This window comes from Chrysochloris asiatica, unplaced genomic scaffold, assembly GCF_000296735.1.
Source record: "Chrysochloris asiatica unplaced genomic scaffold, ChrAsi1.0 scaffold00161, whole genome shotgun sequence".
Taxonomy (NCBI): Eukaryota; Metazoa; Chordata; class Mammalia; order Afrosoricida; family Chrysochloridae; genus Chrysochloris; species Chrysochloris asiatica.
Genome location: NW_006408679.1, coordinates 2,665,093 through 2,686,059, shown reverse-complemented (window position 1 = coordinate 2,686,059; position 20,967 = coordinate 2,665,093). Strand labels below are relative to the sequence as shown.

Sequence of the window (20,967 nt, the reverse complement as noted above, 5' to 3'; positions counted from 1 at the left end):
AAAAAAAAAAAAAAAAGAGGGAACAGAAGCAAATACTGTTCCATGATAATTCATGGTGGGGTCTGTAATCGTTTCAACGAAATGAAATACAATAGGATGAGTGTAATACTGATGTTCTCCCAAGTAAATTATCACTCAATTCACAATAAAAACTCTCCCAAATTTGGCTTTAAAAAGTAGTCTACTAAGCCAAGAAGCTCAATGAACACTAAGTAGGATAAATACATGAGAGTACTGGTGGGGCACTGTGGGTTAATGCACCAGACTACAAAGTCGTGTGAACTACAAGGTTGGTGGTTTCAACTCTCCAGCTGCTCCTCAGAAACTCTATAAGTCACTATGGGTTGGAACCGACTTGACGGCACTTAGCAACAACAACAAACTACATTTAAGGAGTTCTAATTTGGTGCTGTAGGATAAGCATTTAACTGCTAAATGTAAGTACGACTGGCAGTGCAAACCCACTAGCTGGTCCTTGGAAATTCCTATACAGGGTCACTAAGAGTTGGAAACAACTTGATGGCACTTAACAACAACAATAACAAACACATTTAAACACATCAAAGCAAAATTTCTGAAATCCAAAGATAAAGAATATTGAAAGTAGCATGAAAGAAATCACTCATCACACATACCAATGCAATTTGTGGGTAATTGCTCATTGTTGTTGTTGTTATGTGCCGTAGAGTCGGTTCCGACTCATAGCAACCCTGGCACTACAGGGTTTCTGAGGCTGTAAATCTTTATGGGAGCAGAACACCTCATCTTTCTCCCGTGGAATAGCTGATAGTTTCGAACTGCTGACAGTGACATTAGCAGCCCGATTTGTAACCACTACGCTACCAGAGCTCTGAAGGCAACAAAGTGATGTATTCAATGTGCTGACAAGAAAAACTGTCAACAAAGAATTTTTTTTTTAATTGTGAACAGGGTAAAGGTTTCCAGTCAACCAAGAATTCCTATCCTGTGAAACTATCCTTCCAAATTAAAGGAGAAATACAGACATTCTCATGTAGATGAATAAAAATTGAGGGACTTTTTTGCTGACATACTTTCTTTAAAAGAAAAAAAAAAAGTGCTTCAGGATAAAAGGAAATGGCACCATAGCCAGGAAAAAAGATTACAAGGAATGGTAAATAAATACAAGTGTAAGTAAAAAAATATCATGACAAATTTTTTATTAAACAAAAGAATCAAAATGTGAAGTTGTTTCTGAAAATATCTCCCAAACAGAAAACTTTGCCTGTTTGGAATTTTACAGTCTTGGCTTTTAGGAAAATATTACATTTATCTGTGTATATCAAGGGCTTCATGTCTGCATTTAGTAAAACATAACTGGACACTAAGATGAAAAATAATTTGCCATGACTGCCAGTGGCCTCATTTGTTCCTCAGAGCCTGCAGCCTGTATAGTCTACATACGGTCTGCAACAACTGGCATTTTAAATATTATCAAAATCATCAATGGTATATAGGTTTCAGTGGAGATTTTAGATGAACACAGCCTAGGAAGAAGGAGAAACGATTTCTGAAGGTTAGCCACTGAATACCTTATGAACAGAACTGGAACACTGTCTGGTATATTGCTGGTAGATGAGACCCACTGGCTGATAGGGACTCAAAATACACCTGTTTCCTCAAAGTAAGGTTGACCTTAATGATGTGGATGGAGCAAAACTCTCCAGACCTTCATTAACTGATAAGGCACAACTCTAAATGAAACAGTTAAAAACATCAATTAATAATCGGAACTTGTACAAAATATGAATCTAGGAAAATTGGAAGTGGTGAAAAAAAGAAATGGAACACTTAAAGATCCCCTAGGCATGAATGAGCTAAAATAGACATGTAATGACAATTTTGAACTGGACAATTACATGGTTTACTACACTGGGAATGACAAATTGAAGAGGAAAGGTGTTATATTCATCATCAAAAAGAACATTTCAAGATATATCTTAAAGTATAATGCTGTCTGTGACAGGCTATTATTCATATGCTTACAAGGAAGACCATTTAATACCACTATTATTTAATTGACACACCAACCACTAAAGCCAGTGATGATGAAATTTAAGAATTTTACCAACTAATTCAGTCTGAAATGGATTAAACATGCAATGAAACTGTATTGATAATTACTGGTGATTGGAATGCCAAGGTTGGAAACAAAGAGGAAGGATTAGTTGAAAAATATGGTCTTGGTGACAGAAGCGATGCTGGAGATTGCAAGACCAACAACTTACTCATTGTAAATACCTTTTTAAAATAACATAAAAGGCAGCCAATTATGCACATGGACCTCACCAGATGGAATACACAGGAATCAAATTGACTACATCAGTGGGAAGAGACTACAGAGAAGCTCCATATCCTCAGCCAAACAAGGCTAGGGGCAGACTGTGGAACAGAGCATCAATTGCTCATATGGAAGTTCAGGTTGAAGCTGAAGAAAATTAAAACAAGTCCATGAGAGACAAAATATGACCCTGTATATATCACACCTGAATTTAGTGACCATCTCAACAATAGACACTAATGATCAAAGACAAGAGGTGCTGTGGGATAACATCAAGAACATTATACAGGAAGAAAGCAAAAAAGTCATTAAAAAGACAAAAAAAAAGGAAAAGACAAAAATAGATGTCAGATCATTCCCATCCCCTCAGTACACAGGGCTGACAGGGATGGGCAACTGAGACATTGGCTACCCAAAATGGGGGGACTACAAAGGCATGAAGTGCCTGGCTTACAAGCTATCAAAAGGGAGCCTAGTTTCAAAGGGTACGGGGGAAGATAGAATCTCCACTGAGTGGATTCCTATCTGTCTGGACCGGGCTCGTGAAAGGAGATGGGGATAAGACTCTTGTGGTTCAATAGTGAATAATTGCTATCAGGACTGATTGTGAGTGTTGCAAATGTAAAGACAGATGTTTTAAAACAAAAAGAGGGGAGTGGTTGATCTTGCAGTCCAGGTGTAGAGAACCCTGGGACCATCAAGGAAGAAGAGCAGAGTGTGGGACCCTATCCAGAGAAGCAGTAATATCAGAGAGAGACGATGACATAGAGAGATGGAGTAGCTGGGGACCCTGGACTCAGGGAGGGAAAGGGGCTGTGTGCTGACGGCCAGGGGACAGGCTTGTGGGGAGCGCCCTTTGGTTGTATATTCCTGAGTGCTTCGGTGTACATCCACCCCCCAAAAAACAGAAGGAATGGAAGCAAATGCTGTTGAATGATAATGCATGGAGGGCATTATAATTATTGAGATGAAACGAAACACGATAGGATGAATGTAAAGCTGACGTTTTCCCATGTAAACTATCACCCAATTCACAATAAGAACTTAAAAAAAATGAATGTCAGAAGAGACTCTGAAACTTGCTCTTGAGCACAGAGAAACTAAAGCAAATGGAAGAAATGAGCTAAACAAAAAACATCAAAGGGAAGTTTGAGAAGCCAAAGAAAAGTATTAAGAGAAATGTGCAGAGACCTGGAGTTAGAAAACCAAAAGGGAAGAACACATTCAGCATTTCTCAAGTTGAAAAAATTGAAGGAAAAAAATCAAGCCTCAAGATGCAATACTGAGGGATTCTATGAACAAAATATTGAATGTTGCAGAAAACAGAAGAAAGAAGCAATACACAATCACTTTACCAAAAAGAAATGGTTGACTTTTCAGCCATTTCAACAAGTAGTACATGATCAAGAATTGATGGTATTGATGGAAGCTACACTGAAGGCACTGGCAAAAAACGAGGCTCCAGGAATTGACTGAATGCAAATAGAAATGTTTCAACAAATGGATGAAGCACTGGAGGTGCTAACTCACTTATGCCAAGAAATTTGGAAGACAGCAACATGGCCAACTAACTAGAAGAGATTAATATTTGTGCCCATTTCAAAGAAAGATGACTCAACGGAATGTAGAAATCATTAAACAATATCGTTAATATCACATGCAAGTAAAATTTTGCTAGAGATAATTAAAAAATAATTGAAGCAGTACATTAACTGGAAGCTGCCAGAAATTCAAGTTGGAATCAGAAGAGAACATGGAATGAGGGATACCAGTGCTGACATCCAATAGACCTTCAACGAAAAGCAAAGAATATAAAAAAGATGTTTACTTATGCTTTATTGACTATGCAAAGACATTAGATTATGTGGATCATGAAAAGCTATGGACAACATTGTTGAGAGTAAGTATTCCAGACACTTAACTGTGCTCATGAGGAACCTGTCCACAAATCAACAGACAATCGTTTGACTAGAACAAGGGGACACTGAATGGTTTAAAATCAGGAAAGGTTTGCATCAGGGTTCTATTCATTCACTGTATTTATTCAATCTCTATGCTGAGCAAATAATCCAATAAACTAGAATATGCGAAGAAGAGTGTGGCATCAGGTTGGGAGGAAGACTCATTAACAACCTGTGATATGCAGATGATACAATCTTGCTTGCTGAAAACCAACAGTACTTAAAGTACTTATAGATGAAGATCAAAGGACACAGCCTTCATTATGGATTGTACCTCATCATGATAAATGGACAATAGATAGAGTTAAAGAGCAAAGATATCAACTCAGGGACTATGATACATCTAACAAGCCATGGTATTTTCAATTGCCTCATATTCATATATGTGGGGCACTGTAGGATAAGCACTGGACTGCTAACCACAAGGTTGGCAGTTTAAGCCCACCAGCCACTCCTTGGAAACCCTACTGCAGGGTAGTTATGAGTAAATATTGACTCAATGATGCATAACAATGACAACATATGCCTGTGAAAACTGAAAAATGAATAAAGAAAACCATAAAAGAATTGAAGCATTTGAAGTATGGTGTAGATGAAGAATTCTGAAAGTACTGTGGACTGCCTGAAGAACAAACAAATTTGTCTTGGAAGGAGTGTAGTCAGAATGATCCTTAGAATAAATGATGGTGAGATTTTGTCTCTAGCACTTTGGACATGCTGTCAGGAGAAGGCCATCATGGTTGGTAAAGCGGAGAGCCAGTGAAAAAGAGGAAGACTCCAACAAGATGAGTTGACACAGTGGCAACAATGGGCTCAAACATAACAACTGTCAGGAGGGCACAGGACCAGGCAGTGTTTCATTTTGTTGTGTACAGTGTCACTGTGAGTCAGAATCGACACAACAGCACCTAATAACAAAGATTACACATTTCTGGAGGTGATATGCGTCTCTGGAATCCCACCCTGAAGAATTCTGCACTCTGATTTATAACACATCAAATCCGCAGTTTTAGCATCCTCCAGGGACTCAAATTATATTTCTTTTAGATGGTCTTTGAATTTTGGGGAACAAAACAAAGTGTGAAGGGACAAAATCAAGGTTTTAGGATGAACAGGGAAAGGTTTCCCAACGAAATTCTTTCTACCCATGAAGAATGAGCAGGTGCACTGTCATGATAGAAGACAATTCTTGGGTGCACCTTTCCTGTCCTTTTTCTCACCAATGCATTTTTCAATTTTCTTAAAACTTTATAATAAGCCACCATGATTATCCTGTGTCCTCCGAGAAAATCTATCAAGATTAGCCCTTAGTATTCCCCAAAAAAGTCTGCCACAAAAAACTGTGCTGTCCTCTCTTGCCTAGAATTTAACAGATCAATTATAGATCCCCTTGGAAGCTACTGTTTTAACTGGACCTTATTTGAAGGCACCGTAAGAAGACTAAGCCAAGTGTGTGACTGAGAGAACTTGTCACTGAGCACAGAGACATGTAGAAGCAGATTTTTGGGTAAGAAATCTGTGCATGCATGACCTGGAACCCTACTAGCAGTACTTTTTGACTTACCCTTGTAAGTGAGTGGATATAAAGAGCTATGTACACATGCACATAGATGAACATTTTTTCTGTTTTATTTTTCTGAAAAGAAAGATTATTTACAGGAAGAATTATATTATTTAATCTATTAATCACAGGTATAAGACTTACAAAATGGAATAGGGAGGAAATGGAGTTATATTGGAATAAAGCTGATATTTTTACTAGAATTAAACCAGTATTAACTTTCAGATAGATTGTGATATGTTAAGATCCTGAAGCAATCACTTAAAAAGAAAAACCTAACATATACACCTAAAAATATCAACAGAGAAATTAAAATTTACAACAAATGGCATCTAACACAAAAGAAGGCAACAAAGAAGGAACCGATGTAAAAATACATAAGACAAGGACACAAATGTTTCAGTGTTTGTCCTAAGCCATCTGTCTCTAATGTAGCCTTCTCCTTGGCACAGTCATTTCTGTATTGGATTACTTGTACAGACAATGCAAAGATTACAAAGCATAAGCAAAAGCAGCAACCTAAGATAGTACACGAGCACTCAGAAACGAAGTGGTGGCTCAAGGGTAGAATTCCCACCCTCCATGAGAGACCCAGGTTCAATTCCCAGTCAATATATCTCATATACAACTACCATTCACGTGTCAGCATCCATCCTATGATGCATAATGCATTTCAGCAAAGGTTCCACACTAAGATGGACTAGGAAGAAAGGCCTGGCAATCTACTTCCAAAAATCAGTCAATGAAAATTTTATGGGTCACAATAATTCAATCTGCAACCAGTCATAAGAACAGTGCAGGACCTGACAAAATTTCATTCCACTGTGCCTGAGGTCACAGTTGAGTCAGGAGCTGACTCAACAATAACCACAGATTAAAATCCCAGGTTATTACACTTAACAGTCTTATCCCAAGGCTCTTCAAAAACTATGAGATTGTTTTAGATAAGAAAAATATTCTAAAAACATTTTCAGTTAGTTTGAGCATACATCCTTGTAACCTAGGACAGTGTCCTTTTTCACTTGTTTATTTATTAACAATGTTCCCTTTTACTTTTAAAAGTATGTTTCTTTGAATGTACCCAAAGTCAAAACGCAAAAAAAAGGTGCCGATTTGCTTGGAATTTGATGAACATACTTCCGGCATTTCTTCACAGATAGTATACCCACAAAAATCACACACACACACACACACACACTTACAATATGCATAGCATACATAGGAAACTAATGTATGATGGGCTGAGTAGTTTGCAAAAAGTCTGCACAGAAGGAGTTATTTGCATGAAAATATGGGAAAAGTATCTCCTAAACCCAACTCTAGGAAGTCAATTTCATTATAACTAAGAAGGAACAGTTTTGGGTTAACTAACTAGCTATCACATTTTAATTATACTATCAAATCTTAACATCTTCCACATTTCCTTGATGATTTATTTTCTCTTTATCCCTCTGACCTAGAGAACTGAGAGAAAATTTATCCTGGGACTACCATTCATCCTAAAATTACTTTTAGGAAAGTTCTTTGTTTTTACAGTTTCTTACTTAGCAAATTAATGACTTTTAAATCTTTTTTTATACCTTGGCTTCTCTACTTGCATCCAGTTCTAATTTCAGACTTGTTCAAAGTAATGGGTATCTGTTGAACACCTTCACATACTAAGCGATTAAAGTACTGTTTCAATAGGTGATAGCTGTTCATTATTCCAATTCTCCATCACTTTGAGTACCTTGGTGTGTTTGTCAAAACTCTTAAGCTTTTAATTCTGTACATACAACTTTTACAAAGTCTGGTCACTTTTTATCTGCCTGGTTCTTTGTTCCTAATGCAAAATTCCTACAAAGCATTTAAAAATTACTTTGAGGGTTATGTAAAAAATATACTTTACTGTGTTTTTGGTGTAAGTTTACATAGCACATTAGGTTTCCATTTAACAATTTCTATACATGTTGTGGTGCTGTAGGATCTACACTGGACCACAAAGTCAGTTCGAACTATAAGTTTGGCAGTTCAAACTTACCAGTCACTCCTTGGAAATTCTATACAGGGTCACTGTGAGTTGCAACAGACTTTACAGTACATAACAACAACATACATGTTGTTCAGTAACATTGGTTACATTTTCCACAATGTCACAACGTATCAGGATTCTCCTTATTTATCTGCACATCCTCCCCCCCAACTTCTCATCTTTACGTTATAGTACATGACGATCATTTGGTCTTATAATGGTTATTTGAAGGAGCATGGTACACATGGGTGAAACTTGTTTATTTTATAAGCCAATCTAAATATCTGACTAAAAGGTGACCTCTGGGAGTAGCTTCAATTTTAAATTTAAAGAGACTCTTACTTGGTGGACTCTGTATTCTCTATTGGTCCAGTAAGTCTGATCTTTTTAGAATTTTGAGTTTTTTCTACATTTTTCTCCATTTCTAGCCAGGACCAATGTGTTCCTAGTCAGAATGGTAGTTAGTGGTAGCTGGGTACCATCTAGTTCTGGTCTTAGGATTTGATGAGGCCACAATTCTCTGTGGGCTATTTGTCCTGTTGACTAATTTCTTCTTTGAATCTTTGGTTTCCTTCTTTCTCGCTCCTTGGCTCATGATGAGTACAGAGCAACAGCTGTATTTTAGAAGCTCACTTGCCAGCTTTTAAGACACTGCATGCTATTCACCAAACTAAGATATAGAACATTATCTTTATGAACTGTTATGCCAATTGACTTAGTTGTCCCACAGGACTAGAGACTAGCCTTCAAAACCAGCAGACCAATCCTGCAAGTTGCTTGTTGTTGTTGTTAAGTGCCATCGAGCCAGTTTCGGCTCTTAACGACCTTGTATAGGTTTTCTGAGGAGCGACTGGTGAGTTTGATTAGCTGACCTTGTAGTTCAAACCGACCATGAGATCCAGGCTGATCCTATAGTGCTTGTTGCTGTTGTTGTTAAGTGCCGTCAAGTCGATTCTGATCCATAGTGACCCTGTCTAGGGTTTCCAATGAGCAGCTGGTGATAGTGCTTAGGTATGTCTAAAAAAGAATCTGTAACTGTATACCATATGTGCTTTGTTACATATCTGAATATATATATAGCCCAGACAAACATGTATATACATCCTTTGGTGTTACTTTTGAAAAAGAATCCATCTATTCCTAGTTTATTAAAAAAATCTTCCCCAGAAAGGAATGTAGAATTTTGTTTTTTACAGTGTTTTTCTTTCTAGATAAAATGTCACATATAAATAAAAACAAAACAATCCACCCAAACCCACTGCTATTCAGTTGTTTCTGACTCACAGTGATCCTACAGGACAGAGAAAAATTGTGCCATAGTGTTCCCAAGGCTGTAAATCCTTATGGAAGCTGTCATATCTTTCTCCTAGGAGGTAGCTGGTGGATTTGAACCATAGACCTTTTGGTTCACAGCCAAGTGCTTTAACCACAAAACCACCAAGATTCTAAAATTTCACATACATTCAAATAAAAATTTAAGTGCACACTTCTTTAAGTTGTGACAAATAAATACATACATGTAAAATATACCTTTTGGAGCATATCATCCCTGATGGTTTCCTTCATGCCCTTTTTTTCAGAAGCAACCATTTTTCTGATGATTTCCCTCCTATAGATTAGTTATGTCTGTTCTCCAACTTCTTAAAAGTAAAATCATAAAGTATCCATTTATTTTAATTTTTAGCTTCTACTGATCAATATGTCTGACATTCATCTATATAAAAGTAATAATTTCCTTTATTTTTGCTGAATAGCAAGAACCTTGCAATAGTTGCATTTACCCTATCTTTTATAAAAGCTGCTGTATCATAGATACTGGAGTCCTGATGTGGCACTGTGGGTTAATGTGCCAGACTGCAAAATTGTTTGAACTGTAAGGTTGGCGATTCAAGCTCACCAGCTGCTCCATGGAAACCCTATGGGTTGGAATCGACTTGACGGCACTTAACAACAACAATCACAGATATTAATCTAGATATGTAATACACCCGTAATACATGGCTAAAATTCTTCTTTATAAACTTATGTTATATAAAGGAATTAATGAGAAGTTAAAAAAACTCTTTACCTATATATTTGCTATATCCAGTGCTCTCTGTTCTTTTCTGTAGGTTAGAATTTTTTATCTGGTATCATTTCCCTTCAGTCTGAAGAGCCTCCTGTAGTAACACATGTAGTATTTTTCTGATGTAAAGTCAGCTCCCCAGCATATCACTGTTCCTCTTTTATGTAATATGTTGGGGTTTTTTTGGTTGTTGTTGCTACCAAAATTTTTTCTGTTGTTTTTTCAATGTTGTATCTAATTGTGTATTTTATATGCTTGTGGGTTATTCTATTTTGATTCAGAGTTTCTTGGATCTGTAATAAAATCAGGGAAAATTTCAGCCTTTATTTTGTTCTAGCATATTATATGTGACACTCACTGTCTTTCCTTTTTGGGACACCAATTATATATATGTTATACTACTGATGTTGTCCCCAAAGTCTCTGAGACTCTATTAATGTTTCCACTTTTTCCTTCCAATTTTCATACTGGATAATTACTATTGATTTATCCTCAAGTTCACTGATCCTATCTTTGCTGTCTTTAATGTTCTTTTAAGCCTATCTAGTGAATTTTTCTTTTCAGATACTGTACTTTCAGTTCTAAATTTGTTTTATCTTAGTAGTTTTCACTCATTTACTGATATTTCCCCACTGTTCATTATGCCCATACTTACTTTCAAGTTCTTGAACATGTTTTATTGGGTTATTTAGAAATTGTATGCTAATTCCAATAAGTCATCTCCTGGTCTTTTTCTATTGACTGGTTTTTCCCTTGACTCTGGAATGTGTTTTTTTGTTTCTTCACAGGTCCAGTAATATTTTTTATCGTGTATCAGATAAGGTATTGTACCTTTTTTTCTAGAAGGCGAAAAATTACTGGATGATGTTTTCCATCCTGTCATGTTTGCTTTTGTTAGGGTTGATCCATTCAAATATGAACTCCTCCTACCTTTAGGGCACAGCTCTTACTCTTAGGTTTTGCCCTGCACAAAAGCAGCCTAGTCCCTGGTTCAGGATCCGTAGTGAATTCCCACAAAGGTATCTGGTGCTGTAAAGGGTTATGCTTCAGACTGCTAACTAAAAGGTCAGCAGATTGAATCCACCAGCTGCTCCTCAGGAGAGGGATGAGGCTGTCTGCTCCCATAACAATTTGCAGCCTTGGAAAACCTAGGGCGCAGTTATACTTGTCCTGTATGGTTGCTATGAGTCAAAATCAACTCAATGGCAGTAGGTTTGGCTTTTTGGTTCTGATCTTCTATGCCGCATCTATTTCAATTATCCTACCCTGAAAATTCCAGCAGCTGGAATCCCAATCTCTACTTCTGCAGCTCAGTGAAATTACTGGCCCATTTGGGCTCCAACTTCCTGTCTCACATGGCACTGTGGGTTAATGCGCCAGACTGCAAAGCCATTTGAACTGTAAGGTCGGTGGTTCAAGTTCACCAGCTGCTCCTCGGGAACCCTATACAGGGTCGTTTTGGATTGGAACTGACTCGATGGCACTTAACAACAACAACAACAAAACCCTGAAAATTCCAGCAGCTTAGAAGGCCAATCTCTCCTTTTGCAGTCCAGTGAAATTACTGGCACTTTTGGGCTCCATCTTCCTGTCCCATAGCAGAAACCTGCTCCCAGATAAAAAGCCATGGCAATTACTGGATTCACTTTATTTATTTCCCTTTGTTTTAGGGATTACAAAACTAACAGTCTATTGTTCAGTGCCTAAAAACAGTTACAACATACATTTTATCCAGTTTTATTGTTCTGGGATCAGTTAACTCAGTTAACAATTAGAAGTGAATGTTTCCCATTACTCAATTTTAACAGTTTTGTAGCTTTTAATCTCTTTGTACATGAAAACAACCATAATGTATATAACCTATATAGAGTATACAACCCATTATAGTTGATTCTGATTCACAGCAGCCCTAAATAGGGTTTCTGAGATTAAATCTTTATGGTAACAGGCAGCTTCAACTTTCTCCTGTGGAGTCGGGGGAGAAGGGGGGTTTAAACCACTGATCTTGCGGTTAGCAGCCCAACACCTAACCCACAAAACCACCAGCTCTTGGTGGCACAGTAGAATAAGCATTGGACCAATAACCACAGAGTTGGTGGCTCAAATCCACCAGTCACGCCACAGAAAAAAGCTCTGGTAGCATAGGTGTTACGAATCGGGCTGTGAACCGCAAGGTCAGCAGTTCGAAACTACCAGCTGCTCCCATGAGGCTTTCTGCTCCTGTAAAGATTTACACAGGCTAGGAAACCCTGTACAGGGTCGCTATGAGTCGGAACTGACTCCACGGCACGTGACAACAACAACAATCCACTCCCATAAAGATTTACAGTTCTCAGAAACCCTATATAAGGGTGCTACTGAGTTGGAATTGATTCAATGGCAGTGGATCTGGTTTGGTTTCTAGTACAGGGTAAACATAACTTTTATAAGTACTGAGAAAGAAAAACATGTGTGTGATTTGTTTTATAGCGATATTCACCTTACTGACATGGTCTGGAATCGAGCTTGCAACATCTCTGAGTTATACCTGTGCTTCTGTTGTTGTTAGGTGTTTTTAAGTCAATTTCGACTCCAAGGGACCTCATGTGACTGAAGAGACTACTTCCATTGAGGTTTTCCAGTCTGTAATCTATATGGGGGGAGCACTGGTAATACTGTAGAATAAGCACCGGACTGCTAACCACAGATTGGCAGTTCAAACCTGCTTTGAGAGAAAGATGAGGCTTTTTGCTCCTGTAAAGATTTACAGCCTCAGAAACCCTGTACTAGGTCACTATTAGTCGGAATCAACTCAACAGTTCACAACAACAATCTTTATGGGAGGAGACTACCAGTTCTTTCTTTTGCAGAGCCTCTGGGTGTGTAGAGGTGTCAACCTTTTGAATAGCAGTTGAGTGTTTTAACTATTGCTACACCAGGACTCTGTACAGGGTCGCTATGGGTCGGAACCGACTCGACGGCACTTAACAACAACAACAACACCAGGACTCTAGCCAAACCAAATCCATTGCTGTCAAGTCAATTCAAACTCATAGTAACCCTAAAAGACAGAGTAGAACTGCCCAAGAGGGTTTCCAAGGCTGTAAATCTTTATGGAAGCAGATTATCACATCTTTCTCCCTCAGAGCAGTTGGTGGGTTTGAACCACCTACCTTTTGGTTAGCCGCCAAGCACTTAACCACTGTGCCATCAGGGCTCCTTACCAGGGTTCTAGGTAACACTAAAGTAGGGTATTATCCTTGAGAGTGGATGTTGAGAAACTTTTTCTGTAAAGGGCCAGATAGCAAATATTTTAGTCTTTGTGTGTCATGTGATCTTTGTTGCAACTATCCAGCTTTGCCACCAGAAAGTGAAAGCAGTCACAAACAATATAAAAGTTAATGAGCATGGTTGTGCTCCAATAAAGTTTATTGATTTACACTGAAATTTGAATTTCAAATAATTTTCTTGTGACATAAAATATTCTTTTGATTTTTTTCCAACCACGTAAAACATGTAAAAACCATTCTTAGCTCATAGACCAGATAAAAAGAGGCAGTGAAATGAATTTGGCCTATGGGCCATAGTTGAAAATAGAAACGTTAAGACACTGCTTTAAAAGAGCTCTAGTCCCAACATCTGATTCCTTCTGGATTCCTAATTCGCTTTAGAATCGCCTGATTCACTTACCTGGATAAAAGGTGACCTTTCCCTTTCCACAGTCCTGCTACAAATATCAAATGAAACAGTCTGTTAAAGTACTTTACAAAAACCAAAGAAGTATTCAAGGGTAAGGTATTATTGTCATTGGTTAGCTGTCTTTTCCTGTTTTGTATTTGCCTTTACTAAACAGCCACCCCTGAAGAGAACACAAAGGTGCATCCTAGTTTCAAAAAAAAGTGGACACAGGGAAGAATGCCTGCCTTTGGTACCAAAGATGAATAGTCATCAGAATGACTGGAATGGTTCCTCATTTTTTTTTACCATTTCTCACCTAGTTTTATAACATTTTTAGTGTTCTTGCGAATGCTGTTTTTCTTCCTAAGATATATTCTCAATTTTATCCTTTTACCCTTCTAATGACTTTTTTTCATTTTTAGTATCATAGTTTTGGTTGTTGTTGTTGTTGTTTTTAATTTTCAAAAGCTCTCTTTATCACTGAACGTACCTTTGTAATAGAAACCTGTTTGGGGATCACGGATATTGTGTTTCCTCTTTAAGAATGCTTATAAAATTTTATTTTCATTTAAAAAAAAAAAGAGCTCTAGTACTTGATTCATACAATTTTTCCCATACCTTGATATATACATGTCTACCTTTTCTCTATTATATCAAGACTACTTGTTTATGAATTCTCTTTAAATTTTTCAGTCTTATCAGATAATAACGTCTGTCTTTAAAATTTGAACATAATGAACTTTTAAGGATTTCCTAATTGGACTAGAGAATAAGTCACTTATTCTCATACCAGCGTTTCTTGAATCAGTAATTACAGTGTAGCTCTTGGAGTCCTGGAGTGGTGATGTTAGATAAGCACTAGACTCCTAACCGAAAGGTCAGCAGTTCAAACCCAACAGCAGCTCCTCAGAAACCCTATACAGACAGGGTTGCTATGAATCAGTACCGACTTGACGACACTTAACAACAACAGCAAACAATGTAGTGCTTAAAGGTATATTTATGAACGGCTTCAAAAAGCTTGTGGGGACATTCTATTATCTTTCAATTCCATGTTTCCACAAATTTTTTGAAGCTTGTTGTATTTATATGGGGTTTTTAGAACTAATATATATTCTTTAAGTATGCTTAAAACATCACATCACCCGATGAAATCTTCTCCCACCAGGCTACCTTTTGGTTAGCAGCCAAGCACTTAACCACTGTGCCACCAGGGCTACTTACCAGGGATCTAGGTAACTCTAAAGCAGGTAACCCTTGAGAGTGGATGTTGACAAAGGAAGAGACCATGTCATGTCTAACTTCTGTATATGTATGGTAAGCTGTCACTATACATTGATTTACAACCAAATCTAGTTTTTTTCCAGATGCACTTCATATACATGATAATTTCTTCTTTACTATGTACCTCTTACTTATTCATTTTTTCTTCTTTTTTTTTTTTACTTATTCATTTTTACAATACAATGGAAACATGAATTACTTTTATAATCAGAAAAAGATACATAAATATATAACTCAAGGTTCCTATCTTAGTAGTTATCTAGTGCTTTTAAAACAGAAATAGCACTTTAACAAACAGAAATTTATTTTCTCAGTTCAGGAGGCTAAACGTGTAAATTCAGGATGCAGGTTCGGAAAAGGCTTTTTTCTCTGTCAGCTCTAGAAGAAGTCCTTGTCTCTTCTGAGTTTGTGCTCCTGGGCAATCTTCATATGGTTTCGTAACTCTCTTCCCTTATTTCTACTTCTGCTCATTTGTTTGCTATCTTCTATATTTCAAAAGAAACTGACTCAAGACCTACTCTACACTAATCCTGTCTCATGTACATAACAAAGAAAATCCATTTTCAAGTGAAATTATAACAGACATAGAGGGGTCACAACTCAATCCGTAACCATATTCCCCCCTCCCCCAGAAAATACTTCCTGATTAATCTCAACCATTTTTTAAAAAGCTCTTCAGAACAATTATTAACCTAACTACCACTAATAACCCTTGTTATTTCTGTATGAATTGTCATTTTATTTCTCTATCAAATTAGTAAAGATTAAAGTTTATACTCAAGACGTCGATGGCATTTCTCTCCAACAGATACATAATCAATCACTAATAAAAAAATTGAAAGAATTTGTACACTTTCAAAATTTTGAGCAACTATTTACTGAATAATTTAAACTTAAAAACTTAATATTTTATTCAATAATTAGAAATGGATTATTCCTAATCCAAGGACCACAAGGATAATTGTGCTAATTAACTAGACATGACTGGTTAGAGGAAAGGAAAATAAATGCTGTAGAAGCAAAAGATAGAATCATTCAAAATTTTAACAGTCTTCAATGTGGATTATGCCTAAATGTGAAGAACAAAAATACTCACAACTGGACTAATAAACAACATTATGATAAATGGAGAAAAGTTTCAAGTTGTCAACAATTTCATTTGACTTGGATCAAATTATCAGTGTCCATGGAAGCAGCAGTCAAGAAATCAGACACCACATTGCATTTGAGCAAATCTACTGCAAAAGACCTTTTAAAGTCGTAAAAAATGATGTTGTGTTGATGACATAGGTCTTTCAATTGCCTCATATTCACACAAAAGCTGAACAAAGAAAAAGGAAAACAGTAGAACAGATAAACTCAAATAGTGATGTTGGTGAAGAATAGAATGTGGACTGACAAAGAATGAATAAATCAAATCAATTTAAGGAGAAATACCACCAGAATGCTTCTTGTAAGTGAGGATGGTAAGATTTCAGCTTGTTTACTTTGTATACATCATCAGAAAATAACATTATAGTTGTTAAACAGTGAGTCACAGAAAATGGGGAAAATCCTCAATGAGACTGACACAATAGCCACAACAATGGACATCCAAAGATGATCATGCAGATGACGTAGGACCCCAAGGCACTTTGTTCTGTTATACACAAGGGTTGCAATGAGTCAAAGCTAACTCAATGGCAACTAACAACTTATTGCAGTAAATGTTATCTTTGTGGCAGTTTGCTTTAGTTTACATTGTGGTAGATGTTATTTAAAACCAGAACACTTTTTTGTAATTCCTTTAAAAAATAGACTTCAAATGCAAGAAACAGTAACACTGTAGTAGACAGATGCAGAACCATAGGGTTTTAAGCTTCTAAAATTAAAAGCCATTCTACTAGCAGGGGTTATCTTGGTGAAAAGTTAAAAATCAAAATACTAATATAGAATATTTTCACTTACCTGTAACTTTGGTTCCAATGACTAGAGGCAAAGGAATTTCATCCGGGAGATCTTTGAATTGTGAAACATCTGCAACTTTCCTCTGTTGTAAGAGCCTTATTTTCTGCCGTTTCTGTTTTAATGCTGATCTCTCTTCCTCAAAAAATGCAGAAGAACATCTAAAATAAATTACAAAAATCTTATGAATTAAAAACCTCCTTATATAAAAACTTAATTTCCTTGTGCCTGCTTATCTCTTATTCTTTTGAGTGGTGGTGGTGGTTACGTGCCATGGAGTCTACTGTCTTTAAAAACAAGTTCTTAGAAATAAGATATTCTTCCAATTAAATTACTGATAATCTTTTAAGAAAACAGGTCCTTGCATGGTTTAAAGACTCAGAGATCTAGTTTATTTGTCATAAAACAGCAAAATTTGTTCACTATCCCATGATAAAACTGTGTCTGAAATCCCAGGTCACTTTAAGTCCAAAGTTCAATTTTAACATTTGAACTTCTATCCAGAATAACACAACATTTGCCCTGTGACCTTATGGGTATACTAGTACAGGAATTAAAGACAAGATTTGCCACTGTGAAAACTTTTAATAATTCCCACCTGGAAGTCTGAATACTGAATTCACTGGTATCTTTAAGGTCTATCTTGCCTCCATCTTCACCTTTGATTCTAGGATGAATCAAAAGTATTTAAACTCAGGTTTCAAGCCACAGTCTAAGTATCACCTTCAAAAGTACATAATGTGAGCAAGATAGCAGACGAGGCAGAAAGGTTGTACAAACCCTCTACAACAAAAATGGTGGCTGGCGATGGTTATGTGCCCTGGAGTCAACTCACAGTGATCCTGCATAGGGTTTCCGAGGCTGTAAATCTTTACAGGAGCAGAAAGCCTCATCTTTCTCCTATGGAATTGCTGTAAGTTTTGAACTAGCTGGCCTTGAGATTAGCAGCCCAACTCCTAACCATGACGCTACCAGAGTAGATAGCCATATGAAACAGATGTAGCTGACAGACCTGGAAATCTGAGCTTCAAATGAAGGGACAGAGAAGAAGATTGAATGCTTACTAGGAGAGCTGAGCTGAAATGGCAAAAAAAAAAAGGAGAGACTGTGACCTGTGCCAGCCAACCAGATGGGTACAGACATCTTGCGATTTAGTGAGCCACTTCAGAGATAAGAAAACTATTGGTTGTTGTTGCAGAAACATATACCTGTGGCTCACAGAGACTTACGGTGCATTTTTTTTCTTGTTCCCCACACTCCTCTGATTACCAGAAGCAATGCTGGCCACCACCCACATACATTCCCAGGGAAGCTCAGACTCTCCTGAGGTCGGAGTTGTACAGAGATGAGTGCAGCAGTCAGGAGCCCCATTAAAGACCTTGGGCAAGCCCTGCTCCAATCTGTAGTCAGTCCTGGATGTTATTGCTCTAAGAGAAACAGCTGAACCGATGCAAAGGGGAGGAAAAAAAGAATAGAGACTTGTGATCTGTGCCAGCCAGCCAGGTCTGGCCTGCTGTGGCCATCTTAAACTTTTATGGGCGACATGAAGGCAAGAGGGGAGTAAGTAGTGCAGAGGCATACTGCTTATTGGTGAAGAAAAGGTTCCTTTCCCCGCCCCCACCCCCCTTGTGCCTCACATAACCCTAGTCACCTGTGGAGTAGCCAGAATGCACCTACATACATTCCCAGGGAAGTTCCTACTCTTCAGTCTGTCTAAGTCAAATCAAAGTGTGTGAGGAGCTAGTAGCACCAACCCTGGCACTTGGAATCAGGTATGGCCAGTTTAGACCTGCAGAGCTGGTACTGGTCAGCCCTGGATTAGCAGAACCTCTTCCTTCAGCTGCCCTCTGGGATGGAAATAGACCTGAAACTCCAGCTGCTTTGGGGGTCTGCATGAAATACTTCCAGATTGGGTACCCAAAGCAGACAATACCAAGCCCAACAGGAACTCCATCTAGGGTTGAGTGTTACTGTATTTCTCACCAACCTATGCTGTGAGGTACCTTAGCTAGCAGGATACCCCAGAATTTTCTCTTTTCTGAAAAATGGCCCTAGTTTTTCCCTTTCATTGTTTTTGTTTGTTTATTCTTTCTTCCTTGTATCTTTCTCTTGCTTTCTATCCTGTCTCCCTTTTCATTTTTCTTCTGCTTCTCTTTTTTAACCATTGTTGCTTCTGTCTTTAGTCTTTTTTATTCCTTCTTTTCTACTACTCTCTGATCTCTTTCCTTTTGACTCAATCCTCTCCATAACTTTGTTTAGTTATTTTTATTATTTTATTTTTCTCTTCATCTTTACTCTATTTGGTATTTGCACTCTTTCTAGCTATTGCCTGCTTTTTTTCTTTAGTGTTTTCTTTATTCACTATTGTTTGCTTGTTTCTTCTCTTTTACGTGTGTTTTCTCTTCTTGCCTCACCTGACAAGACAGCAATCATGTCCATACAGCCCAGTCACAACTGTGCCTTCTACAGCTTTAATCACTGGGCAAGAGCCAAAACCAATTGCTATGTACTGGAGCAATGACAACAACCAATGCCAGATAAATCCATCCTGAAATGAACTAGAACAGTGAACAGAGAATAGTACATAGGTTCATTTGATCACAGCCACCAAGAGGCAGTTGGTGCATGCCTAAGAATACACCACCACAATGTCTCCAAAAGAACATGTCCACACAAGGAAACAAGACAGACTGGCTCAAACAAGAGACCAAGAAGAAGAGCTAGAAAACATTTTTGAGAAAAATAAGGCCTTGGAACTAACCTGAAAAAGAATTCAAGAGAATGATATTTAGGTATCTCTAAAAGATTGACAAAAAGTCGAGGAAAACAAGAAAGATTTCAGGAAAGCACTACAGAACAATCAAACAAAATAGAAAAAGGACTATAAACAATACAAAACCTGCAATTAGAAATTCAAAAGAGTAATACTTAAGATTTCAGAAATGGACAATACATTGGTTAAACAAAGGAGATTTGAATCTATGGAAGCCTGAATTAGTGAACTTGAAGAAAAATCTCTCAATACTAGTAAGCTAGAAGAACAATCAGAAAAAAGAATGAGAAACTCTAAGATTCACGTAGGACAGCATGAAGAGAAATACCTTATGGGTGATCAGAATTCCCAGAACAGGAAGAGACAAAGAAAAGCACATAAAAGATAGTCAAAGAGCTTTTGGAAAAACCAGTTCTGCACAATGAAGAAGAAGCCACTTTAAGACAGTGGCAGCTCCACATTTTGGGCTAAAAATCTATTCTAAGAATCATAGTGTTGAGTTCTGAGCAGATGATATACCAGGTGACCATGATGCTGGAGACCATGGGGACATGGACAGTCTTGGTGCCATCAATCCTGTCTACAGTCACTCCTTGCTTCCAAGTTCCACTAGAAGCAATGCTTCATTTCTGTGGAAAAGTATTCTTGTTTTAGCTTTTGAAAACTCTGGGCTTTCATGAGACCAAGCTTTCTTATAAGCATTGCTTACATGGATCCAGGAAACACTGAATCTGACTTGCAGTCTGGAGCAGTTGAAGGGTGTAAATTGCTCTGGTCCTTCTGTTGGTTATCATTGGGGCTCTTGCTCCAGCGCCTTGCAGCTAGACTGGGAGTGGTCGCTGGGCTGCATCTCGCTGAAACATGACATCGGCAGTACCCCAAGGTCCCACAAATTATCCTACGGCTGATGGTGGAGCTGGCCATTACTGGCTCAAATATACAAGAGTCATGCTCTCATTCACAGCCATCAATCTCCTGTTTGTGGGAAGGGCTCCTCTGTGGGTGGAGTTCTCATCACCATTGCAGATATTTTTGTATATCTGTTTTTGAACAAATAAGGCTTGTGAAAGCTACAAACATTTTTTGGGTTTCTCAATATTATGACTCTCACATTTGGATACGAGTAGGTTACAGTGAAACCCAGCCAGAGCCAGGTACTCAAGGGCATGTTAGTGCCATCTTGTTCAGAATGTAGTAGCATCTCACAGGTCATGAAGGCTGGGGGCATCGTGGAAGCTAATCTTATGCCACACAACATTTACCTGTATTCTGCCTTAGTCAAATCTAGACAGGTAAATTGGGAGAAGTTCAAGAAGCCAACAAAGCACTTTTCCATTGTTGTTTTGTTGCCTTAACCCTCAATGTCTTTGTCATCTCAGTCTTTGTTGAAGCCTTTTTTTTTTTTTTTTTTT

General features: G+C 37.7%; 1 protein-coding gene and 1 pseudogene across 2 annotated transcripts in view; one reads left to right on the top strand and one right to left on the bottom strand.

The window, feature by feature from the left end:
- The window catches only part of LIN9 (lin-9 homolog (C. elegans)), a 143,367-nt gene that overhangs the window by 37,582 nt on the left and 84,818 nt on the right, over positions 1-20,967 (bottom strand). For both annotated transcript variants that reach the window (XM_006871130.1, XM_006871129.1), the window contains one exon: positions 16,786-16,943. In XM_006871130.1, the coding sequence (XP_006871192.1) occupies positions 16,786-16,943 (158 nt within the window). The remainder of the gene's footprint in view (positions 1-16,785; positions 16,944-20,967) is intronic.
- The window catches only part of LOC102819304, a 4,019-nt pseudogene continuing 963 nt past the window's right edge, over positions 17,912-20,967 (top strand).